The sequence below is a fragment of the Mugil cephalus genome, chromosome 22 (assembly GCF_022458985.1).
Source record: "Mugil cephalus isolate CIBA_MC_2020 chromosome 22, CIBA_Mcephalus_1.1, whole genome shotgun sequence".
NCBI classification, from domain to species: Eukaryota; Metazoa; Chordata; class Actinopteri; order Mugiliformes; family Mugilidae; genus Mugil; species Mugil cephalus.
The window spans coordinates 15,246,465-15,272,806 of NC_061791.1; the positions used below are offsets into that span (position 1 = coordinate 15,246,465).

The window sequence follows — 26,342 nt, forward strand, 5'->3', positions numbered from 1 at the left end:
TAGTTAGGCCAAGATGGCGGTGGCCTGAGCCACCACACTGAGCTTCAAAACCTCTGATCAGAAAACCTATGAGTCAATATACGAAGGGTTCATCCATCTTTACACTGTCAGTGAGGAAACCCTCATATCAAGTTCAGATGACAAAAGTCAACACCAACCACCTAACATTTTTATTTACCACTGTCAACACAGGTCTCAGCTGAATACTGCACAGCTCTCGTCCACTCTTTGAACCATTGCCTCATCTTGCTCTGAAAATCACTCAAATCTGTGCGACCTGTTCTCTCGCTCCCAGACGCAGCCTGATGGATTCTGACCGGTGCCCCACATCCGAGGTTGAGGCGCTCCTTTAAAGTGACTGCAGCTTACCTTTAGTTCATTACCTCTATAATCATTAATGTGAGGATTCATTAGCTTCCGCTCTGCGTTTTGCATAATGAGCTTCCTGGTCGAAGGCAGCAAACGCTTTCTGCTTTCCTAGTGGCGGCAGATGGTGCAAGGAGTGAAAGAGCGACGGAGGAATGACTTCCAGGACACCGCTAGGAGCCCCCGAGCCCCCTCGGGCTTATATATGCTCCTATTCCCCTCCCTCCTTCTTCAGTTCCATTCTCTTATCTCTTCTTCTTTGTCCTCCTCCTCTGCTCTAGTATTTTGTTGTATTTTTCACTGGCTCCGTCAGAAGCAGCAGAGCCTAAAGGGAAAATATGCTAAGCTGCTTTCTGAGTTGCCTTTCTGTTCAGGTGGAGGCTGCCAATTTGGTTGGAGTCTGCCGGTATCGCAGCCATCGGGGATTACTGAACTACTGAAGTTGAATGAAATTTAAAAAATACTCAGTAGGTGCATTTTGTCGAGAACCTGTCTTTCTTCGTGTTTTGAAAGTGATTTATTTAGTGAATAATCCGTTTTCTGCTTTGAACATTTTGCGTGGTCAAAGAACAATTAAGGCTCAACAGGATCTCACCATCTCGTCTCAAAGCTTCATGTGCCACGAGCGAATCGGGGGAAACACGAAAAACACGAAGGGAGACACAAACTGACTCATAGATGTGGTATACAGTGCGACTCTTAATCTAATTACAGCTGTGGCGCCGCCGTCTGAGGGTGTTTGGCTGCTCTGTGGGTGTGCTGGCTGTGTTTGATTGGTTCTAACGTGATATACAGGTCAGGTATGGAAGCTTGGAGCGAAGCTATGAGCGGTGTGATTCCGACACGTAACGCGGAGTAAAAGCATTTCCCGGAGGGTAACCACAACACACGATGACAGAGACATAATTTTGATTCATCTAGGAAACGGGTTCTGCTCTGTGTCTGCGGCGTCTGCCTCCACGTCTGCCTCCACGTCTGCCTCCACGTCTGCCTCACTCCAAGTGCCTTGCTCAAAGGAAATATTGGTCCTTTCCACTCGATTAGTTCACCATGGTGCAGGTTTCCTATCAAGCAGACTAATAGGTTAACAGGGCTGCATCCAGGTTTGTAGACATACTGAGTGAACCACAACGCAAAAACGTCCCTTGTTATTATTCCATCAATGGCTTCATTTTCACAGCTGTGCTAGCAGCCAGCTAACATGCCTCTCTTTTTGCTCCCGTTGGCTACGTATACAAGAGTGCAAGGCCTCAACCTTTAACTCGACTTCAACCTTTGCTCCTTCACTGTGAGTATTTAAGTTTAGAGATGAATACCTGAGGTTTGAAAGCAGGTTTTGGAGGATTCAACAAATATTCTGGGTATTTGGGACCAGCCCAACAATCCTCACAAAATATTGAGCAAACATAACAATGACTTATTAATATTTCAAACAGACACAGAGTCCCAGTGATTTATTAATCTAACTGATGAAAGTCAGTATAAATGATTTGCTCACACTGAAGCTCCCACTTTTCAATCAGACTCTGCATGAACTTTCTCACTGATTTGACGTCACTGTGTCATTGTTGCCCATAACCCTGACACCGGTTCATCTATTTCCCCTCCAGTCTAATAGAATTAGATAACAAATGCAGACCCATCTGACCAAAATCAAATGGCTGCCTAATTTATCTCACCCATCGTCAGGCCCCACAGTAAAGAGACGATGTGTGATATTATCGGCGCTCATCGGAGGTCATAATGTTATGGTTGATCACTGAAAGGCCTTTCGGACGCTACAATCACAACGACATTCACCAGCCAGCTGGTAACTAGAGATCGTCCGATATGGTTTTTCCAGGGCCGATATTGATTTTTGTTTACATCATCTGCTTTTTGCCCTTCCATTTACATGACAACAATGACACAATGACAACGATGACAACAAATGTTACACATCTCAGTTTAAACATTTATTGAAGCCCTTAGGCTATTATGCTTACAAAATAAAAAATTCACAGGTAAAAACAGCCGATACCAATACCAGCAAAAAAAGCAAATATCGACCCGATATCGGCTGATATATCGGTCGATCTCTGCTGGTAAGATTGATTGTGTGCCGTCTGGTGCCACGCACACAACTTGCAGTAGGTCAATCGGGGCTTTTTCGTCAAATGAAGAAACCTAATGAAACTAGAAACTGATGAGATCGATGAAGCCAAACGTTAAAGAAGGGAAAGACTGCAAGAACATTAAGGGGAACTGCAAAATCAAGCTGTTTTCTCAGTGGATGTGTCACAGCAAGTGGCATCTTATAGATTATACAAAGCAACGTTTTTCATTCCGTTTTGAGAAAGCTCATAGTTAGGGCTTGGGTGACCCTCATCCCCCCTTTAGCTAAGCTGCTATAGGTCTAAGCTGCTGGGGGACTTCCCATGATGCATTGAGCACCCGTCCTCAACTTAGTTGTCTCTCTCACAAAGCACCTTTCCTCTATTATTTTTTTTTAATCTAATTCTATTAGACTATTCTATATTCACTAACAATCTATGTCCCTGTGCTCTTGATTGAATTCATTATCAATCTCTCATGTAACATCATCAGTTACATCTCTCCTTTCTCTCTTTGTATGGTTTTTGACAGTGTATAGATCACATTTAATTGAACTGAAGATATAAAAATATTTGTGCAGCTTTAAGCTTTAGCTGCAACAACAAACCGCACTTACTCAACGAAGCGTAGCTCCCCTGTCCAGAGAGCAGCGGTTTAACAAACGTATGTAGGAACAAAATAACCAGACAACGTCCTCAACTGACTTGTAATGATGTTTTGCCAACGGCCTGCGGGAAAACAGTCAGCAACACCGGCCGTGTCACTGTAACCGCACGGACTCCCAGCACCCTCCTGGCGCTTCACGGCTGAAACGTGGTCTGCCACCGACCGCTAAATTCATCATAACAAGCATGTGTGTAGCAGCGGGGCCGTATCCCAGAATCACCTCCCGGAAAAACAGATGTTGGGTCAAGACCCTGTAGGATTGTGCAACGGGACTAAAAGCAAATCCTCCACTCAGGAGAAACAAAGCGAGCCATGATCGCCGGGTTCCTCTCGCCACCTGCGCTACTTTGTGTCCTTGCAAAGTTCACGCGTCTCTTGAAAGTGACAGAGAGCAAAGGATGAAAGGCTGCCATTTAATGGGCCACGAGGAAACAAGATACTGTCTACCGAAAATGAGAACAGAGAAGTGAAATATCGGGGCAAAAAAAAAAACATGAAGGGTTTTGACAGCCACGGCGTTTAATGCCAAGCCTGAAAAACATCAGACGTTTTTATGTACAACAGCTGACGCAGCTACGGCAAATGCCACTGGAATAAAGCGAAGAAGTGAAAGGTTACGATAAAAAATGTTTTAAATGTCAAATTATTGGCAGTAAAAGGATAAAAACATTTATTAGAGCACTGGGAACTGCTTTTACGCCCTTTACTTACATTTAAAGACTGGAATGAGTTAATCCAGACTCTTCCCGGAGACGCAACAATCAAACGTTCTCTACGTGAACTTTCTCCACGCTCTTCACCTTTCTGGATTTGTTACGCAACACCGGCGCAGCTGTGGAACAGAGCGGCGTGTGTCAGCGCAGCGCGGAGACAACAGGCTCTGAGCTCGGGGCCATTATAAGCTGGATGTGGTCGCCGAGAGGCTTAAAATAGAGCTGTGATCCGATAATGGACTAAAGTTTATGATCATTAATGCTCAGAGGTCCGGGTGCACGTGTCAACCTGGGCGGAGAGATGCGCGTGAGGCTTCCCGCTCCGAACGCACTTTCCCATTAAATGCGTTTGGCAGCGAGGAAAGTTACGACAGCTGGCCAGTGCGCGAGTTCTAAAAGTGACTCGTTCCTCTGTGCAGCTCAGTTTGTTTGTGTGTGTGTGCGCGTCTGCACCTGAGATCAGCACATTCAGCGTTAATCCGTGTTGAGACGTTCAGCTCATCCACGACTTGAAGACGACCACAGCAAACACACAACAACAAAGGGGTCAACAATAATAGTTAATCTGCCGTATTGTCTTTACATTACGCGAGGATCCATCCTTCTTTGAATCCCACGCTCGCACTCTGTCCTCTGGCGAGAGGCTTTCTCAAGATATTTAACTGCCTACAATTGGGTTCGATTAGTGTGTGACCGTCTTGAGGCGTGGTCCCGGATTCATCTCCAGCCAATCAAATTGCTACCAAGTAGATAATTAAGTGGTTTCCTGAAACTGCCTTTTTATCAAGCGCTGACACATCGTGGTTTTGAGATCAGTGCGATGTTTCAGAAAGGTAAGATTGTGTCTGAGTTATCTAGGAGAAAGATCACATACATTTATTTATTTTGAGGTCGACTACATACTGTATCTGAGTGCAGAGCTGCATAGTGTTGGGTTCATGGGAAAGCTTCTAAGTTTAATACAAGCAAGCAAAACACAAGTAACCAAAACGTATTTGAAACAACAGATGAAGGCGATGGATGCCCACTGTACACATCCACCACAGTTTACAGGTCCTACTTTTAGTCGAAACCTCTGAACTTCGGCGTAACTTTGGGCAACATTTGGGCCTAAAAGTTGACAAATAAAACAGTAAAGGTTAGTTTTTTTGGTCACTAGCACATCCGCTGATGAGAAGAAGCTGACGGGTGAATACTGAGTAGTGATATCCTCTTATCAAATATGTGAAAAGTCATAATGTGACTCGACTGCCCACGTCACAGGCATCACGAGCAACACAGCGGTTAACTCAACAACCGGTCACAGTTTTCCAACTGACAGAAGGTGACAGAAAAACCAGCGCTCGCAAAAGTGCACACGCTCACGCCGCGCAAACCACACGTATGGCTGCGTATCTAACGGCACAACACATCCAGGCACGCACACGCTCCCACGCACATTGTTGAAAACGTGGGTCCGCCGATGAAGCAAACAATCGCCTTTTGTTCTATTTTTAAGGCGCTATTTATAACGGGGACAAAGAAACTTTTAAATCGGCGCTGAAGCGGCGCTGGCACCGCAGCGCCGCGTCGTCAGGAGAAGCGAGGCAGAGAGAGAGAGGGACGGGGACGAGGGGACGAGGGGACGGAGGGAGGCGCGCGGCGGAGCTAAACCTAAAGAGGAGATTCAGAGACACGGAAGGGTTCGGCCGCGAAGTCCCAGAAACAGTGCAGAGAACGGTGCCAGCAGCAGGGAAGTGGAGCATCAATTAAGGGCAGCGTGCCCTAGATGGCTCAGTGATGTTCCCACAATGCCTCACCATCACGGCCACCGCTTCGCTTTCTGTCTCCAGCACATACACTCTGACTTCCTGTAGGCCTACTAGAAAAGACCCTCCGCTACGTCCATTTAGTGCCTCACGTCCAGCCCTGACACCAGACTCCAAAACACAAGGTTTAGCGTACAGTGAGTGGAGAACCACGCCTCCACCAGCCAAGTCAATTTTACAACTGAGGTGATTTTGCAGAACGTTACAATTGCACAGTTCACTGTGGACATTTGTGTGGACTTTTATTATACGGTGTTATATGGATTTGTGGGTTATAGCCAAAAACACATGTTTATAACCACCAAAATATAAACAATCCACATGTCCACTGATTGGGCACAAACACTAATTAAATCGCAAGAATGAGCTGGACCAGGGGTGTCAAACTCATTTTAGTTAAGGGGCCACATACAGCCCAATTTGACCTCAAGGGGGCCGGGCCAGTTACCCAATAGCTTATTACCTGGTAAATAATGACAACTCCAAATGTTTCCCTTTGCTTTAGTGCAAAAAAGTACAGCTACATGTAATGAACGACTGTGAAATTTCTTATTTCGTCAAAAATTTTCAGCTAATATCTTCAGTGTAATTTTGGCAAATTCATCCCACGGGCCAGATTGGACCCTCTGGCGGGCCGGTTTTGGCCCCCGGGCCTTATGTTTGACACCCCTGAGCTGGACGAACACATGGACAGACAAATCATTACGTCTATGACCGCAGATGTCACCTGCGTGACGCCATACAAAATTCAAAAACACACACACAAAAATCCGTTTTTTCCTATAGCCACAACAAGACATAAACTGTCTGGATCATCAAAACACATCTCCAAACATTGTACGCTACCCAGAGCTCCCTCTTCAACATAATCTGTGTGGGCTGTAAGTTGAAATATCCCACCATGTTCTTTCTTTCCTTTGGCTTGCATTTCTTATTGTTGGTTTGAGTTCAAGAGAAGTAGACAAGGGTTGTAGGAGCTGCAGATCTGCATGGAGCTCTCTGGGCCAGTAGCGAACCCTAAAATGTAAGTGTGTTGCCATCATTTGCTTTTGATCTGTGATTTATTGAAGCTTTCTGCTTTAAACCAGCTAAATCTGCCGTATCTTTCTGCAAGCCCACACTGGAACACCTAATCGCTGGGAAAAAAAAAAAACTTTCCTTGTTCCCCTTGTGTTGCCTGTGATCCCTCCTGCTGAGGGCTGCAGCCTACCTGAAGCTCACACACACACACAAACGCACCTGTACACACAAAGAAGACACTCCTGTTGGTATTGAATTATTGAGCGGTGAGCGTCGGGGACGCACACTGCACACACACACACACCGGGGAGGGGTGGGGTAATAAGACACCGAAAAGAGCCTCGTGTGCATGATTGCAAACACGCACTCATGCACGCACAGCTGCAGACTAAGCTAATCCTCGTGGGGTTTATCCAGCGTTAGGAGACAAACAATATATGCGACACAAAAACTGCATTAAGACCCGGAACAAAAGAGGCGCTCATGAACGCACAAGGAGAGACGAGGACGACGGAGCGTCATTGAAGGTTCATCGTCCGGTCTGTGACATCACATCCTGTCGGCTCAGATGCCGCTGAGAAACGCTGACACGGACAATATTCAACACTGCAGCAACACTGACCAGTCTTCAAGTTTCCTACCACGAGCTTCTACACCAAAACGCCACCACTTGCTTCACACTCCGTCTGCTTCATCACATTCAACAAATTTAATCTGTTTCAACCTGAGTCGCCGCTGCCACCTCTTCCTCTTCTTCCTCTTGTCATTGCGAATCACGCCACCATTAAGCGCCTCGCACAAACACACTCCCTGCTTTCCCCTTTTTGCTGATGCATCCGGTTCAAAGATCCGTCAGCAGCTCTGGTTAATATGTGGCTGCAACATGGCCGACTCGGATCATTGAGTCCTTTAAGCATCCTATCCCGCGTGTCTGTGTGTTTCACCTGCTCGTCTCTACCAAACCACACATCAGCAAGTCGCCCATCCTCGTTTCAGCATTACACAACATCCAACGAACTTCCTTTTATTTAGGGGAAGTTTTCCTAATCTGTGCGTGGTTAATCCCAATCTGCATCTGCGCCATGCGTCCCCCACCAGGCCGCAGTCCAAGCAGACGTTGCTCACAGCAGGAAACCTGAACGACCACGCAGGAGCTTAGAGGGGCTGGTTGTCTGAGATTCAGAGGGAGTGGACTGGTTTACTGCTGCTGTCTAAATGAAAAGGGAAAGGAGTGACGAAGGAGGTGAGATGGAACAAGGAAGATCAGGAAAATAATTCCCAACATGGAGGAGGAGAGTACATGAAACAGTCTAATTCCAACTAGTAAAAGCTTGTCACTGCATCAGTGAAACAGCCACAGTTGTGTCAGAAAAACTGAAATTCCTATGGTCTGTTAAAGCCTCGCTGTCATCAACAAGAAAATACTCCCTGCCCTCCCATCATTATAGCTTAAGATCACTATTAAGCATCATGCTCATTCTGTGTCTTTGACTTTGACTACAGGAATGTCACAAGAACACAACCAATGAGGGTCGGGATGGCAGAACATATTAATTTACCATAGAGTACAACTGAGTAGATTTATTTTTTGAAAAAAAGTCAGTGATAAGAATTTCATAACATAGCTAGCATTTGACAATTTACAGAATCCTATGGAGCCCTAAAAACTGCAATAATGCTAAACCTAATGTGATTATACCATGTAATTCAAAATCAGGGGAAAACTGGCTTAACTGCAATGCACAAGTAACTTGACAAAAACAGAAATGAAATACTTTATATAGACGTATATTAAGCCTGCCAAAACAGCTATACACTAATTATGGCAATTGAGAATGTGTAAAAAAGAAAAAAGAAAAATAGTAGTCAGCAGATTGCCAAAACTAAGGGGTGCATTTTAAATAAAAAATGTTGCTTTGTGAAACAGCTAATAGTAATTCATGGCTTAGTTAACACACTAGCTAAAAGTAACTAACACGTTAAAATCGCTAAAGGTAACAGCTAACAAGTTCAAGATTCAAGATGTTTATTGTAAAATGCACCGCACAAAGCAGTTTAGACCCTACAGTGAAAATCTTATTTTGCAAGACTTCCTTACTAAAACCAATAAATAAACATAAAGATAAAAAGATATCAAATCAATAGAATTGAATTATTAGTTAGCTGGAGTCAGGCACTGCCAAGATGGCGACGACGAAAGCCGCCTACACTGAGCTTCAAAATTGTGATGACCACCCTTGTATAAAATATCTTTATATAAATTCCATATTGCCAAAAAAGAACTGTCAGTCATTGGCAATTCCTTCCGTAAACTCTGATGATGTATTAGACTAAAAAATGGTGCAAGAAAAATCAGTTAAATTAGCTTAAAAACAGACGCTAAAAGTTGAAGCAGCTAAAAATAACGGCTAACAAGACGAAAAGGCTAAATGTGTGTTGAACGAGATGAAATAGTAAAAATAGCTAAAACAGTTAATTAATAGAAATATAAAAACGTAATGGCTGACGAGTATTTGCAGCTGGAAGTAACTGCCAAAGAGTTAAAATAATTAAACGTAACGTCGAACGAGTTAAAATAGCTAATGGCCAACGTTAGCGTTAAAGTAGCTAGTAGAAAAACAACTCAAAATATCACAAAGTTGCACTAACAAGTTAAAAAAAACGCTAATATTAATGACAAACGAGTTGATACAGTTAAAAATAATTACTAAACTGATGATGAAATGTCTGAAAGTAACAACTAAGAAGATAAAACAATGGGAAAAGAACTTACAGTGTTAAAAGTAATGACTTAAGAGTTAAAATAGCTAAAAGTAACGATTACCTAAATACCTACAGTAATAGCTAAAGTTCTGAAATACTTTAAAATTAACGACGAACACTGTGAATTATTTAAATGTAGTGGCAAAGGGTTGACAAAATTGTACTGCCATTATCAGTTATACTGTTTAGTGTCACTCAGCACAGTAGAGTCGTATAATAAATTACTAAAACGATGTACACTGCATTATACAAATAGCGTATTTTTACTGTGACGCTGGAGCAGAAATAAACATTAGCTGGCCAGCAGCGATGTGATTAAGCCCCCCTGCTGAGCAACCAGACACCCAACAAGCCTCCGAATGAAAACTGCAGTGATGCTGATGAAGAGGCAGATGAAGTGTGGTAGGTGCTGTAATATCATCTAAAACACTGGCCGCGAGTGCAGAAATCCCACTGTAAAACTCCACGAGCAGCCCCAAATGTAGACACGGACCCAGTGAGGATGTCGCCGGAATATCTCACATGTACCCGAGGTGAAGTTAGTCAGAGCCGCGAGTACTCACGTTCCGAGGACTTCTTTGAAATCGAAAATCTTCTTGATGTCGTCGACTTGTTTTTTCCACGTCTCTCCTCTCCCGGTGTCTCCGTTCTCCCGAGCCATGGCGCTGCTTCACCGGCCCAAGTCCGACCGACACTGGGCTGCGGCAGGAGGGGATGCGAAATTAAAAGGAGGATAAAGAGGGAGGAGGAGGAGGAGGAGTGCAGGGGAGGGGAGAGAAAGAAGAAAGAAGACTGAAGTCGAGCTGAGAGTCAGAGGGTTGGAGAGTCCCGGTGGTCTGTGCTCCGCTGCAGCAGGACCATGTGAGTCCTCCTGCAGGTTACCGTGTCCCTGCTACCTCCCTCCCCTCTCTCTCTGTTTCTCTCTTTCTCTCTCCTCCTCCTCTCCGGCCGTCTGGACAGCACCCGTCAAGTTTGCGAAGACCTAACAGCGCTTCCGTCCAGGCCCTTCAAAATAAAAGCAGAGCGTGAACGCTCATTAATTTATTTGCCAACTATTTAAGTAACAAGTTGCTACTAATGGAGTCATGAACAGGGGCGGATCCAGAGTATTTTGAGGAGGGGGGCACAGACATGACCCGTGCTAGGACAGACACAAAATACAAAATCAAACGCAGCATCATCATCACACTCTTAAGAACTAGATAAGAACTAAACTAAATAATACTACAAACACTACAAAGAGAAAATAAATTCTAGCAAAAAAAAAAAAAATGTCAAGGCAACAACAACAAACAACATTTAATTGGATCATTTTCACATAAAGATCTCTTAAAAGTCGTTCAACCTAAAATGCAAAGGTTTGCAAATTTCCTCAAAACATCCTAAATGTATGCCGTGCTTTTACTTCGAAGACGTCGCCCCTCTATTTCCTGTAGTAGGCTTGCCACGCGCGTCCCGCTTGACTGCTTCTCGGCTGCCACCTGCAGTTGTCTAAACGCGGGTAATTGACGTGATGTCGCCGCATTTTCGGGGGTTTCAAACCTTCCACACAAAACCTACCGCGTTAAAACTCTTGTTTCTAATTTCTCCCTTGCGGTTGTTCTCTGTAGCCGCTGTAACTAAATGTGATCCCGTGGCGGCAGATGCACGCTGCTGTGACAATAAAGGCATGCGGTGGTGTGTTGCTGCGGGTTGCACCCTGTCCGACAGGAAGAGTAGTATGTGTCTGGCCAGGACGCCGGAGCAGTGAATTCGCAATGCGCCAACTCCCTGACAACAACCATCGTGCGTCCCTTTCCATTTGGCATCCCCAAAGGCGTCTGCGCGTCTCGGCCGGGATCAGGAGAGACCCCGGCAGCAGGTGCGCGTCCACCTGGATTAGAAAGATTCGTTTTTTACAAAGGAAAGGCGATCCCCCAGACTATGACAGCTGCAAGGGTTGAGGTCAGCCCATGCCGAGTTACTGCTCACACACACACACACACACACACACACACACGGGACCCTACTACTACTTCTGGCCTTGTTGCGTTTGTGAACGTGTAATCCCGCGGGGAGACACAGACGGTGAGCAGAGCAGAGGGAGGGGGAGGACAATGTGTTGCAGCCTGAGCTGCTCATGAGTATTCCGGCTGCAAACTACTGCAGCTCTTCCTCAGCAGCAGCAGCCGAGGAAAACTCCTTTCTCCTCTGCCTTCCCACTCCCCCCCATCCTTTACTCCGAGTCAGCAAATCTGACCTCCCCACTGATGAAAGATGATTAGCCACCTGCAAAAAGGAAGGAGAGCAGGGCGTCAGAGTGAGAGCGATGGTTGAAGGGAGGATGAAGGTCAAGGAGGATGAATGGGGCGCTTATCGCGTGCAGCTTGAGCGCATACATTTGACTGGCACAAACTAACATAAATAATTCAGTCGTCTGTTAAAGAGTTGAGCCAAAGGAGCGAGGAGGGAGCATGGGATTGTAATTATGTTTTTTGTGTGGATCGGAAAATGATATCTAGAGTTTCCAGCGTTGCCGACTTCTTCTTCTGCTGATGGAATACTGTTGTACCATTACCACAATGTTATTGCACCGCAGCGAGGAGCTGGGGTTGTCCCATTAATTCATCCCAGTGCAGCTCAGGTCAACAAACCACAGGTCTGAGACATTAACAGTGGGTGAATTCCATTTAGCCACTTCTGTTTCAGGATCCTGGTATTGGGAACTCCATAACAGACCATACACATACACACATTTTTAACATAATATTATTGATGATGGTGATTTGTGATAGGCTGGCCAGCTGACCCTTCTTGTGTTTTTAATCATCTCATTGGCTGATTTAACTCACTTAGCGAGAAAAGACGTGTTTTAGCATGTTTTACATCAGTTTTAGTGCGAAGAAGAACGACTACAATAGGAGGCACGCTGCTGTCTGCTGTTTAGTCCCGGGTCTCAAGTGTTGTGTTCTGTCCACTTCTTGAATTGAATCACTGGACAAATTAGGACTAGCAGATATTTTCATCAAAAATGTACCGTCTTCTATGTCATTTTCGCACTTAGCATTCCGGGGGCAAGATCAGACCCTGTGGCGGGCTGCTTTTGACCCGCGGGCCGTATGTTTGACACCTGTGCTGCAGAGGAACGGCAGGTTCTGCAGGCATGTACTCATTTGATCCGTTGTTAATGTGAAAACATTAATAGATGCAACGTTAATTTTCACCAAAATGCACGCTAAAATGATGCGGCCCCGCACGCATTTTCATTGAAAGCAGCATTAGAGGCTTCACGAAGAGCTTCTTGCATCACGTGTTCATTTTAGTTAGACGTACTCGAGCATCTTTTGATTGCAGACTGCAGGTCATTATTCCGGTTTGTATTTTGCTCCGCACTACCGCGGGGAAACTACAACGATCAGACTGCGCGCCGTGCCTTTAACGCACCAGACCGTGCGCGCAGATTCGGCGAGGTTCATCCTCCATTGCAGGTCAAACCAGGGCACCCGCTCCATGTCTGCACGGCGCGTTTACAGCAAGATTTCATTTTCGTAATGATGATTAACCGGAGACATTCACACAATTTGCGCACTGCACACCGTTTTCTGTCCACAGCGAACGCTTCACACGGGGAGCCATAACTCGCATCACGCCCGCTGTTTCCATTTCAGCATAATTGCTCTATCAATCCGGGAAAAAGAGAGAGAAAGAAAAAAAAACTCGAAATGAACCGCCCCGCGCCGAGCACGCACAGCTCATTTAGCTCCCAGCGTAATGAGAGCTGTTGCGTAAAAGCGCAATCAATTTCTAATGTGCTAGTTTACAGCACCCACCAGACTGACAGCAGAGTCGATACAGGGCAAGAAGTTTAATGGTGTTTTTTTGGAGCAACAGTCTACAGCCATGCATGATGGGAGAAAAAAAAAAAAAAGAAAAAAAGAAAAGAACCGGACTCAAAAAGAACCCCCGGAGCGGCTAGGAGCAATGAGTGTGTCAAATCTGCTCAGAGAAAATTGGCAGGGAGAGATGGAAGAGAGGGAACGTCTGCAGAAAAAAAAAAAAAAAAAATCAAAGGTGAATCAGTGAGGAAGGGCTTTAGTGTTAAATAGAAGTCTGTCAAAACACACAAACAACACAAGAGTGTGCAGCCTAGTACATTTTGAATCTAGAGACAGTATTTGGACAGCAATACGGAAAAAAACACACTTATTTGAAAGTATAAAAGCAGGAATTGAATAGAAAACTGAAATAACGACCAAAAAAAAAAAAAAAAAAAAAAAACATAAAACAACCCAACTAGTGACACAATAATTAATCTTTACGTAGCTTTTCACATGATCTACTCATTCAGCACGTTGCTTTAGACTAACACGGCCGAGCCGTCCAGTAAATCCTAGGCATACACTTCCCGGGAGGCCGTGACAGAAACTACGCTAGAACGGAAAGAAAATGGAGCTCTAACGGGACCGAGGGGGAAGAGTCGCTTCATGCGGATGGCGTGGTGTTAACGGCTGAGGACAGGAACGTCACTGCGGGGCGTTCTCCTCCTCCTCGTCCTCCTCCTCAGACTCTTCCTGTTGGCTCTTCTTCTGTGGAAAGGAGAAAGGAGAAGGAACTTTAACTCCTCTGTTTGGTAGTTTTTCACCTAATTTGCTTTATAATGAGTTATCATCAAGTGATTGCAAAAAAAAACACAAAGAAGACGCTTGCATTTAAATATGTCCACCGTCCCCTCCATCCCATAGTAATATGGAATCCCTGTTACTATGTCTTTACCCGACTGACTTTACTTTGCACAGTTTCAAATCCATGTCCCACAGTAGCTGTAACTGTGCTGTGCATTGAGAAATCCATGGTGCTGTCCGTGGTGCTGAAGCAGCATATGGATATGTAACGCCGTTTTCATTTTCAGTCCCGTGAGTCTGTCACTTTCATCTATCATATGCTCTACACTATGTACTATGCACACTCAGCCCTGTACTGCACTGTAGTCACCTTCATGATAAAGGTATCAATAAGCAGACTGTGTAGGCTCGGAAAAGCAAGAGGATCACAGAGACATGCAGCAGACCCCAGACGTTCCTAATATTGATTCTGGGATTATTCAACAGCGTCTGTGCCGCTTTATCAATAAACCCCAGGCAAAGATAACACATGATGTAATATTTTAGATTTGATTTTACGAGGCATTTCATCAGGTACAGTCAGACAGATGTTTCATGGACAATAATGACCTTGGTGTGTTGAGCTGTTACAGTTACATAACGTCAAATCTAAGAAAAATAAGAATGACTGAAACACATCCTGTTGATATTAACTAGGGAATAATTCAATTCAATTAAATGTAAATTAAAACACCAAGAATCTGCCTAAACCTTAATGACAATCCTCAAGTGTCAAGTGACTTAAAGCGTGTAAATGTGTCTGCATTGTATTGTGAAAGAACTGCCTGAATAAACAGTCTGCATAAGCTTTAAATGTGTATTTACACATTAATACAGTAACTGTAGCGTGGAAAGAAGGAAGACAGCTGCATAATGGAAGTGTGACAGTTGTGACTAAAGTCACTCTTCCTTTTAAAGAAATACCGAGTCACCCACTGTGACAGCTGATACGGCAACAGAGCAGTTCCTTTGGACGGGAAATGTTGTCGAGCTTGTAGTAACCGTGCAGAGTCCCTTGTCGGGATCCCGCTGCTGATCAATAGCACTGATTAAATTCTCTATCGACTCCGTTTGTCAGAGTGGAGCTCTGCCTGTTCACACCGCAGTCATCTCTGATATGAGTCAGTGCAGCACGTGTGGCATGTGTCTGGTTTATTTTGAGGGTTTTGTGGTATTTAAAGTGCAAATGAATGTTAGTGTAGAGATATATATATGTAAAAAACTAAAACCATAAGCATGATTAGCATGCAGTTTCTCAGTATGGGCACACACAGATCTTTTCTCCACACACGTGGAGCTAACTACAGAGCTAACTAAAGACTCTTTTATTTAAACAGGACTTCGGTTAATTGTAGTTTTATGGCAGTTTTTTAGTGTCATTCTTTTTACGTTTTTGTCTTAACTGTATTGAATGTACTTTGTTTTACATTTGTTTTAATTATGCAACATTTTGTCTCATTACTATTTTTATTGGGCAGCACTTTGTGGTTTTTCACCTGAAAAAGGTGCTATATAAATAAAGTTTATTTACTTACTGACATTGGGTCTGTGTTAGCGTTATCATTGCCACTAGCCAGTATTACTCATTGTGTCATGACAGCCAGCTACAGCTGACTGCTCTATCAATGGCAGCCTGTGGTTGGACGGGGGATTGATGGGTGGAGCACACATGTTGAGGTTACTACGCATTATATTACAAACTGAATCTTCCACATTTCTCCCAGCAGGTGTCTGTGGTGTTTCCCCGTTATTGGACACCAATTGTTGATGGCAGGTCTTATCATAGCTAAGTATTTACTGAGGGAAATATCTTCGATGGTTATCGGCTGAATAAACAACCGCAAATACTGCCGTGAACTGGGATTAAAGAACACAGCTTTAGGGTTTGAATCAAACTGTGGACTAGTTTCAGTCGCATGTTTCTCTTTTTTTTGCTTCGTTGAGTTGCTTCTAATCTAGAAGTCGGGTTAATCACCCTCCACTGGTTGTTTCATTTATTTTAGTATCTGAATAGCTGGAAAAAACAAAGACCTGAAAGTCAGGAGGAGACATCACCTGTGTTTCCATTACAAATTATTGCTGAAACTTCGATAAAGTACAATTGCTCAATTAAAAGGTGTTGTGCTAATGAGCTGTAACCCGTGATTGAGATTATTAAACAAATGCTGAATATTTCTTTGCTTCCTCCATTGCACCATTCTACTGACGCAACCAATTGTACTGAGCATTAAAGCTTTGGGAATCCACTTACTCTTTGGAGCCTCAAGTGGTCACTCTAGGAACTGCTTTTTTTTTTTTTTGCACCGTTTCAGCCCGTGGAGTTGCAGCTCGGTCACCTACCAGTTTGAGGAAGTCGATGAGCTTGTAGGCGTCCTCTCCGGTGGAGAGGTCAACGAAGTCCCGCGGTATCCTGTAGCTGAGACAGGGACTGGGCTGCACCGTCACCTCGCTGGTGGTGCAGCGGAACGCCGGGCCCTCCTGCACGGGCAGAGAAACCGGCTCAGCGCCAGAGAACGACGGTGGGAGGAGGGGAGGGGAGGGAGGGGGAGGGAGGGGGAGTCGAGGCGTGACGACTCACCTGCTGCTGAGAGATTTCTTCCCCGGACGTCAGCTCGTCCCAGCTGAACAGAAGAGAGTCGGTCACCTCTCCGAACGGGTTCAGGTCGATGAGCCACACCCTGCCCTGCCACGCACAAAGACACGGATCGCATGAAACAGCTCCTTCTTCTTCTTTTTTCACCATATAGCAATTTACTAATGAGTTACCTGGCTGTCTCTGTAGACATCAAACACAACTGCAAAGAAGAAAAAGTATGGTTACTATACATGCTACTCTTACACAAACAACAGAAAAACTTTAAGAAACTTTTAATACCAACTGAAATTAAACATTAAACTCTCAATAAGGCTAAACATAATTAATCTTTCCCTACATTTTCTCCAGCCTCAACAGCCCATTTTTAACAGTTAATATTTTATGACTCTAAACTGGAGGAAAGCTGCAGGAGCAGCCGATTTCTGTCTGAGAGAGAAAAAGAAAAAAGAGAAAAAAGCAAGTCGATTGCTCACAGTCTTCGTCCAGGAAGTTGTACTGAATGTGCTGGCTGAAGAAGTCCTGCACGGCCTGGCAGATCTGCTCCTCCTGCTTCAGGACGTGCTGGTAATACTGAGTGTAGTCCCTCTGGGAGATAGCTGGGAGATCACACGTTCACCATCAGCCGAGCTCAAATTACATTTCATAATTGTTTCTAAATTAGACGGCCGAGCGAATGCGCCGCTAAGAGATTTGCTTTCAGAGCGTCTCGCTCGCTCGCGCTCGTCTCAAAGAACAGTGCTCTCCTGACGCCCGTTTCCATCGGGCGCGGGCGGCTCGGGGTGTCAATGGGAAGGAATGGTTCTGAAACGACTGCGGTGTTCGGATCTCGTCGAGAGTGTGAGAGCTTTTTTACCGATTAGTTTGTTCTCTTTGACGAAGCAGCGGAACTCTCCGCCCGGGATCAGCTCGCTCCACTTTCTGAGCACCAGCTGAGGACAGGAGACGACACAAATGTTAGAGGAGACACAGAATATGAGTCTGTCTTTTCAACAAATATAATGACAAAAAAAGATCTTTTTCTAGATACCTCATAGTTGATGACTGGGTCTGGGGAGTCCTGGTCACTGCACTGGAGGAACCTGCACCAGACAAATCAATTGATTAGAACGTTTTTTTCTGTCGAACAAAAGTTTTAATCGCATTCCTTTCCACACACACACACGCCTCCCGAGGCCTGCAGCAAACCACTCCCCGCGTGTGTCGCTCGGAGAGGAGCGAGGTGCACGCGTGCAGCACGACAGCCTCTCGAGCCGCCCCTCGCGTTCAAATCGAGTCCCTCTCAGAGAGCGTGCTGTGATCGTGGAGCACGGCGGCGGCGGTGGGACTTACGGCTGCGTGAGGTCGTGGGTGATGAAGTCTGAGCTCTTGAACAGCAGGAATATGTCGCTGAGGCTGTGGCACTGCAGGGAGCTGTTCAGAGCGATCCAGTTTGCATCCTGGGAACGAGAAGACGCACTCGTTCAGTGACGCCTTAATATTTAATGGAGGCAGCAGCTCAACAAGCAATCCTTATTATTATTATTGTTACTTTCTTTGTGAGGTAAAGGAATGCCACATTTTTAACCAACGATTAATTTGATCAGGGTAGAAATAAAGGAGAATTAATGTCGCTTGTGACTCGAGCCTAAAGCAGCTGATTGCGGCGTTTTACCCGAGGGGCGCTCCAGTTGAGTTTGGGGAAAACACGTCCGCCCAGGGCGTTTATGGCCTCCAGCACTTTAGAGGTGAATTCTGGGAACTCTGGAGCCTGAGACACACACACACAAAAAAAACATCTTTGATCACACGCCGCAAGCTTTGGGGTGGTGTTAAGACATTTCACATATAGGTACGATAACACTTAAAGCAGCATAAATGGGAAAAAAAATAAATAAATAAACGCTTTGGTTTCCATTGAAGGTTGAACTGGAGTTGAAGGAGGAACTTATTCGCACAGAAACCAAGAAACTGTCTATATCAGGTTATGTGTGTGATGTGTTCAGGACATTGTGACGGCTTTAGCTCTCTTTAAATCTCTACACAGCTCTATTTAAATGCACCAGAACCCACTGACATTAAACGTCATTTTACCAGTAACCTAGAGAATCTAAAAACGACCGTTTTCGTCAATGGAGTCTGGTGGCTTTGAAGAGAGCGCAGATCAAATTGGTGGTTTCTGTAATATTATGTATAGAATACACTTTCTTAAGGTTTATTAATAATCTAAAGCAGACAAAAGGGTTCACCTCAACGCACACCACATTACCCACAATGCATCCCTACATATCAAAGAATAAATTATATGTGTAAAAGAGAACAACAACAACAACGTAATAAATTATCGGCATCTAGTGCGACGGCGAGTGAGACTAAACGTCTCCGGTACCTGTCCATCTGTCGTCCTCAGAGGTTTGGAGGAATTTTAGCCCAGGCCAAAAGCCTGTTGGCAGGTTTCCTCACATTAACCGCTTGCCACAACATGTCTATTAGATTAAAGTCAGGACTTTGCCATTTCCAAACAACATTTTTCTTCTTCTTTAACCATTCTTTTATAAAAAAACAACTTGTGCTGCACAAACACAAACACCCGTGTCCTTGGGGTTGTCGTCTCGCTGCGTGACTCTTCACAGACAGTTTTGCAGCAACAACAACTCTTTTTTTTTCCTGAGCTCCTTTGTCTGTGTCACCATACACAAAAAACAGCCGAGTCTCATTATATTAACCAGCGTCACTTATGAACAGAAGGTCTTGAAAGTAACTTGTAATTCTAATGTGCGCTCACTTTTAAAGCGTTTGGTATCTCAGTCAGGACTAGTGTGAAAGTCAACGGAGGTTTTGAGTCATTTTTGAGCATAAATGTAGAGATTTCTGAAGCTGCACTATATGTTGCTCAAGTGTGAAAGAATATATAATGTAGTTAAGGTAAAACAAGTAGTTTATTTTCTATCCTGGCCCAGGGACTTTTTGAAGTTTAAACAGAAAATACGTTATCATTACCCACTCTTAATGGGTAGCACATGTTTCATATTACTGCATCAGTGAAGCGGTGGGTGAGCTCCTTTACGTATATCTTATTTTCAGCTATTGTGATTTTTAAACACAATCACCATAGTGAACGCTATAGAACTTCTTTTATTCCCGTTTCTATCCAGCTGTATAACAGCTCATCTTTCAATTAAGCTACTTTGACCAATTAATTTCCGTTGGATCATTAAAGTCTGTCTAAGTCAAATATCACATGCTCACATGTACTCACAGTGACAGTGGTTGTTGTCTCATCGTCCGACCACTAGAGGGGGGTAGAAAATGAGAAACATGAGTTAAAACTCAACCCGTTGACCTGATGCAAACTTTACTGTTGTGCAGCCTAATAGAACAACATTACTCACCAACAACAGCCTCCAAAAACCTATGAGCTATGAGCATCAAAGCCTCTTAAAACCTCTTATAGCCAAAAACTGTACATCATCATTTTATTTGTACGTCGACACTCTTCTGAATTTTATTGTTCATCACTCTTTTTCTAAAGCCCACTGGTATGTGTACCTGCACAACTTATTGTATGTCTTTCAAACTGTTAAATCCAGCACATATTTGGTCGAAAAAGTGTGTTAGTTAAGCTGCCAAGACAAAAGCAGCACGATTTCAGTAAGAAGTGTCAACGCCCTGGGATGCTTTTTCAAAGGCCCCTCCACCTTTGTAAGAATTTTCCTCCTTTCTTCCCTCAGCCCTCGTCAAGAAATAAGCGCATCACTAAATAATTTCCCTTTGATCCGAGCGGACAAACGTCCACACAGATAACATTCTTCGGATCTAAACCTCTCATTAAACCGTGATCTCACCTGAACGTCTTCCTCTGCATCCGAGTCGCTGTTGTTGGTGTGTGTCTGCTGTGTGTTGTGGTCACTGTCGGGACAACAAAGTGAGGACAGGTGTTGAATTTAGAGGCTCGTGGAGATATAGGTTAAGGAGGAGAAGCCAAAACCTGATGTGCAGATCTTAGACTGAGACAAACTGTTCTGACGCTCAAACCAAACGTAGTACAATGTGTGAGGTCCCCAGCTTTAAACAAAGATGGCTTACAATAAGCTAAAAGGACTTCACTGACCACTAAGATCATGGCTGATCATTCTAAGAAGGACAACTTGAACCTTGAACACCATGTGTGTGTGTGTGCAGCCTCATACCTTCCAGAGACTACCAGTGTCCCGTCGTCCAGTAAATAATCTATTACATTCTGAGGCAGTGGCAGTATCAGACTGAAAGATACGACAGTAAACAACACAGTTAGATATACACAAACGTTAAACAAAGGGCAACGAGACGAAGGAGGTGGCGGGAATAAAGTAGTTCATATAAGCTGCTATGACTCGGACTCAATAAACACGACACATATGAAGATGGGCTTGAAGACAGAGATGACAACAGTCCGCTTGTTGCCCGGTAGCTAGCGTTAGCTGCCGGCTAACTGGGGAGCGTTTTATAGCAACAACAATGAAAGCACTTCTTGGACCTTCTCTACTAGAGGCGGCTGTTCACCTTTTAATCGTATGCTTCTTGAAAATCGGATACCAAACCGAAAACTGACAGTTGACAACTTGCTCCTTCTTCATGCTGCAATATCCTGTACCGGAAATGAGTCCGTCGGCCAATATCTTCCGAATCCCTCACATTATTAAAAATGTGACGAGTATGAAAAGGCCAACACAACAGTGCTCCCCGTTAGCGGCGTTATAACGAGCTCTGCGTGTTTGATTTCCATCGGCAAGGAGTAGAGAAATGTGTCTTTACTGTGTTATATTTGATAGATATCTGTTTTTAGAGGGGGGCGTCTTTTAGAGTTGCACCACGTAGGCGTGACATCGTGACATGACGTGAGTTCGCTAACTAGGGACATAGATCGTTTATTAAAAAAGAGTCATCAAATTACCAGCGTACGTCAAGTTTGACACGGCGGCTGTACGGGGAAATCGGTCAATGTAATATGAGGAAAGTAACGCAAATTGAAATAAAATTAAAATTGTAATAATTAAAGTAAAATAAATTATTCTATAGTCTAAGTAAATATGCGGTTAATTTACCAGGCCCATATATAAACACGTATTAAAAATTATTAAACTAATCGCATTGTCTCGAAATTTGTTAAAAATAGATATTAAATCTCTACTCTGAATATTTGTAAATTATACCAAAACTCGAATTTATTTAGTATCTGAAACATAGTCGACGCTTTCACCTCACAGAGAAGAAAAACTACGCTTTGCGGTACCAGGACGTGGTGGCGGAGTGAGCCCTCACCACTTTCTCTGCTATCAGTAACACACGGCTGGGACTTCACGTGAGTTAACTTTAGTTTTCTCCATTCAACGCGGGCGTCAAAAGTTATGTTAATACACGACCTCAGTGCCTTTATAGCGTTGCCGCTAGCTACCTTTAAATAAACTGAAGAAACCTAGAGAAAAGCTAAACGGGGGACTATAACGGAGGGTCACTGAACTTGTTGGCCGGCTGAAAGCTAACAGCTCCCAATCAGAATGAATTAAGAGTGCTAAGTGCTGCTACTGCTGCTACTGTACTGTGTGTTTTCTTTTAATTCTCAGCTGAGCTCGTAGTGACCTGTGATAAGATTTGATTTAAGGATTTCTGACTGGACTGTCCCCCATTTTCAGTCGTATACAATCTGACAATGAGCAACCCCGAGGAGCCCAAAGTGACGACAACCCCACACATAGTGAAAGAAGAGGTGTGTATTCCTTTTTGTTTGTGTGTTTGTTTGCAGAAGAGAGTAAATACTCAATGTTGGACAAGTGTAAATGCTCTAAAATCGCTTTATTGGCTCCACCCAATAATGGTTGAGTAAGTTCATTTACTGAGGTACTGTACTTTTTAATCCCTCGATTTAAATTGAATACCATCATTTTGTGCTGCCTTTCAGAAAATCAGAAAATATTGCATTCTATTTCGCTAATAGTTCCTTTTAAGGTTAATGTTTTGCACAATAGACACATGTCACATGTCTTTAAGTTTGTTAGGAGCTGCACCCGAATAATGATTTTTCAATCAGTGCGAGCTTCTCACATGGTTTCGTTTCAATCAATGATCAGAGAAGAAAAATCAAACATTGGAGGAAAAATCCAAAAATACTTCTTCTCCCACTGGCTACATCTGCATCATGTAAAAGTATTTAATACAGTAGAAAATGCGCTTTTTTTTTCACTTTCAAATGACTGCACAGTTAGTCTCATGAGATCATGTGTACGTATGCGGGAGATCCAAAACAACTTTTTGTAAGTGGGTGACTTGTCAAGAAAAGATCTGTAATTGCTGGTTTAACGTCAAACAGTGTATTGGATATTTTGTATGAAATGAACACTGGACGTAGAATGAATTTATTTTATTTCAAAAAACACACAGTGATTTATGGTTGGAGTTTATGGTTCTGAAATCCAGCCTGATCCACTGCTTGGATCTTGTGGCAAACTCTGTAAAGGAAATGCAGTAGAGTATGTTAGAGTTTTTGTCATCATAAAAAATCAAATTCTTTTCAAACCAGTTTGAAAAAAAAAGAAAGGCAGCGGAATGATAGATTCCTGGCTGCAGCATTGTGAACACTGGCCCAATGTTTTGCTCTGGGTCACGTTTGATGGAATCCATGCTGCTGTCTGTGTTCCAGCCTTTGGCGACGGGCAAATGGGTGAAGCTGGAGAAGACGACGTACGTGGACCCTGCTGGAAACACCAGGTACGTTTCTATCTTTCCATCTGTCACTGCTGTTTTCTTTAAAAAAATAAAATAAAATAAAAAATGAAGCGGGACGCCTTTAAATGACGATAATTGACTTCGTCCCCCCAGAACCTGGGAGACGGCGAAAAGAACGACCAGAAGGACCAACACTGAAGTGGACGGTGAGCACTCTTTTTCCGCTCGTTCGGCATTTAACGGAGTTGTTCAAGGCGTGACACTGGTTTCCCTGCAGGCGTGGGAATCATCGCTCTGCTGAAACGGACGCTGCATAAAGACTGCGTGGTGATGGTGAAGCAGTTCCGTCCTCCTATGGGGTGCTGCACTCTGGAGTTCCCAGCAGGTCAGAACAGAAGGTTTTTAATCCCTTGAGATGTGTGTGTTTCTGCTGCTAAAACGTTCCATCTCGAAGCTTTCGAGGAGCTCAGCCCACCTGCTTGCTTGTCTGTAAATATTCCCTTCTTTTCTGCTGTGTTAAGGATTGATCGATGAGGGAGAAACTGCAGAGGTAGCTGCACTCAGGGAGCTAAAGGAAGAAACCGGCTACAAAGGGGAAGTAGTAGGAGTCACTCCAGGTATCATCACACTGCACATATGAGTGCATTAGCTGCCTTTTTTTGGCTGCGTCTCATCTCCTCTGTGTGTTGTGCAGATTCAAGGGCACAGTGTGAGTGACGGGTAATAACGTTGCTGCTGTCATTGCAGTGACCTGTCTGGACCCCGGTCTGTCCAACTGCACCACCCAGATCGTCCTGGTCAACATCAATGGAGACGAAATGGAGAATGTCAACCCAACGCAGCAGCTAGGTGAGAAGACGGGGTTCATTCATTCATTCATTCATTATTTACATATGAGTGAGCATGAGTGATTTAAGAGTCCCTGTTGTTTGAGTTTCCTTTCCTAAGAACGCTCCTTATTTCGGGTCTGTCGTTACCTGACAAAAACAATACTCCCCTTTTTTGCATCAGCAATAAGAAGCGAATGTGAAAACTCTCTTGGATATGGCACAACATCTTGCTGTATATTGACAACACATATATGAAATCTAGTTTGTTAATCTTCTCCTCTTGTTCTTTCCTGGTTCCACAGGCGATGGAGGTGAGTTATATATATGTATATATACAACCTTACCAAAAATAATCTTGAATCCAAATCCACATAATTACCCACACTTTCATTTTCTCTTTCCAGAATTCGTTGAAGTTATTCTTTTACCACTTGACGAATTCCAGACGAAGATAGACGGTGAGCCTTCCGTCTTTTCGGGATTATGGTTTCGCGACGAAATACACTAACATACACTTTTTTCTGCAGACCTGCTGCAGAAAGAGAAAATTATGGTGGACGCCAAAGTTTACATCTTCGCCATGGGGATGGTCCAGGCCTTCTTTAAGCCCAGGGAGCTCCCTGTCCTGAAGCAGTGAAGCAAACTGCTCAGGATGAGAGCGGGAGGAAGAAATAGTCTGCTCTGTTGCGTGGGGCTCCTACGCAGTGGTAGAAAATTCCAAAAAAAGCATTGGAAAGGAAATTGAAGATAGTCAAATTGTAACCAGGAATTCTATTTAAAATCTTGTGGTTTTAGACGTAATTTAAAATCATATCTTAACATTTGTTTCCCTGCAGTTTGACAGTAAGAAGACACCTTACAACTGTGTGTTTCAGTCATGCTGCAACACAAAAGCCTCGGATTAAAAAAAAAAAACAAAAAAAAAAACAAACTTAAACAACCCAGTATGAAGGAGTCTATCCACACTACATTGTACTGGACCATTTTTGTCTCTCCCGTGCCTGGCCTGAAACGTATTCTGGTGACCAATAGTTAGTTCTTTGCACACTTAACTCAGAATACCTTTCGGGCTTTAGTCTTGTGTTCTTAAGAGGACAAATATTAATAAGTTTTTTTTATGAAATAAGATGCTGATTGCTTTGTTGTCATTTTTTTAGTGACTGGATAACATTCCTGTACATGTTCTTACATGCTTTAGGGAAAAATTCACGTCGTCCTACTCGCAATCTGATATATGCGGCCTCTTTAAAGGCCTACTGTAAACCCAGTAGTTGGATCCAGTGGAAGCTTCTCTCTGCCAATTTGATGAAGAAATAAATATTGTTAATCATTTATTCTGTGAAGTTTCTCTAAATAAAGAGATTCCAACGGGGAAACCACATGCACCAATACATATCATTTTGAGATGCTAACCCGTTATTTGAGATAGTAACTCATAATTTTGAGATGATAGCTGGTTATTTTAAGATGCTAGCTTATAATCTTGAGATGCTAACTCATTATTTTGAGATACTGACTCATAATTTTGAGATGCTAACTCATTATTTTGAAATGCTAGCTGGCTACTTTAAGATGCTAGCTTATAATTTTGAGATGCTAACTCATTATTTTGAGATGCTAACTGGTTATTTTAAGATGCTAACTTATAATTTTGAGATGCTAACTCATTGTTTTAAGATACTAGCTCATAATTTTGAGATGCTAACTCGTTTTTTGAGACAGTAACTCATCATTTTGAGATGCTAGCTTATAATTTTGAGATGCTAACTCATGAAGAAGATTTCTCACTATATTGTTATAATGACTAGACATCTTTATTTTTTCGTCACACTGGCACCATTGGCTTCCATAGATTCACTTACGCTTACTAAGATTGGAGGAAGTAGACGAGCCATTTGTCACTAAAATGGCTTGTCGTAGCAATCGTGACATATTTGAATAGTGTGATAACAATATTAACAGTTTGCAAAGAATTTGTCTCTTAATGAAATGTAATGCACAATAACGGTACTGTGTTGACTAAAAGCAGTGATTGCTGTTCCTCCAGCCTTATTATGGGGCAGCTAACTGGACATTGATGCTGTATTTACCCTGGCAAGTCAAAATTACTGACCAATTAATAAATGTGAAACTACCTTTGCTCGAAATTAATGTGTCGGGGTGTGTTT

General features: G+C 43.5%; 3 protein-coding genes across 5 annotated transcripts in view; 1 reads left to right on the forward strand and 2 right to left on the reverse strand.

Annotated features, from left to right (window-relative positions):
• Positions 1 to 11,251, reverse strand: part of camk1da (calcium/calmodulin-dependent protein kinase 1Da) — a 60,205-nt gene extending 48,954 nt beyond the window's left edge. The window contains exons 1-2 of the mRNA XM_047575271.1: positions 10,991 to 11,251; positions 9,994 to 10,435 (exon numbers count right to left, since the gene is read on the reverse strand). Coding sequence (XP_047431227.1) covers positions 9,994 to 10,091 — 98 coding nt within the window. The 5' untranslated portion in view covers positions 10,092 to 10,435; positions 10,991 to 11,251. The remainder of the gene's footprint in view (positions 1 to 9,993; positions 10,436 to 10,990) is intronic.
• A 2,205-nt stretch (positions 11,252 to 13,456) lies between these two features.
• Positions 13,457 to 21,415, reverse strand: cdc123 (cell division cycle 123 homolog (S. cerevisiae)). Of its 2 annotated transcripts, none has more exons than XM_047575273.1 (13): positions 21,185 to 21,415; positions 20,833 to 20,904; positions 20,488 to 20,551; positions 19,902 to 19,934; positions 18,318 to 18,413; positions 17,996 to 18,102; positions 17,694 to 17,745; positions 17,520 to 17,595; positions 17,140 to 17,262; positions 16,837 to 16,865; positions 16,649 to 16,753; positions 16,411 to 16,545; positions 13,457 to 13,995 (listed from the first exon to the last, which is right to left on the reverse strand). In XM_047575273.1, exons 1-13 carry the CDS (start codon positions 21,256 to 21,258, stop codon positions 13,933 to 13,935), a joined length of 1,029 nt encoding a protein of 342 aa, XP_047431229.1. In that variant the 5' UTR covers positions 21,259 to 21,415; the 3' UTR covers positions 13,457 to 13,932. The 2 variants fall into 2 exon arrangements, with proteins under 2 accessions (XP_047431229.1, XP_047431228.1); XM_047575272.1 differs by having other exon boundaries at positions 16,411 to 16,548; positions 21,185 to 21,412.
• Positions 21,416 to 21,560: 145 nt separating this feature from the next.
• Positions 21,561 to 26,321, forward strand: nudt5 (nudix (nucleoside diphosphate linked moiety X)-type motif 5). Of its 2 annotated transcripts, XM_047575885.1 has the most exons (10): positions 21,561 to 21,983; positions 22,315 to 22,388; positions 23,319 to 23,386; positions 23,498 to 23,550; positions 23,622 to 23,729; positions 23,866 to 23,961; positions 24,092 to 24,193; positions 24,477 to 24,485; positions 24,579 to 24,632; positions 24,702 to 26,321. In XM_047575885.1, the coding sequence occupies exons 2-10, from the start codon at positions 22,332 to 22,334 to the stop codon at positions 24,809 to 24,811; spliced, it is 657 nt and encodes a 218-aa protein (XP_047431841.1). In that variant the 5' UTR covers positions 21,561 to 21,983; positions 22,315 to 22,331; the 3' UTR covers positions 24,812 to 26,321. The 2 variants fall into 2 exon arrangements, with proteins under 2 accessions (XP_047431841.1, XP_047431842.1); XM_047575886.1 differs by lacking the exon at positions 21,561 to 21,983 and having other exon boundaries at positions 22,229 to 22,388.
• Positions 26,322 to 26,342: the final 21 nt, after the last annotated feature.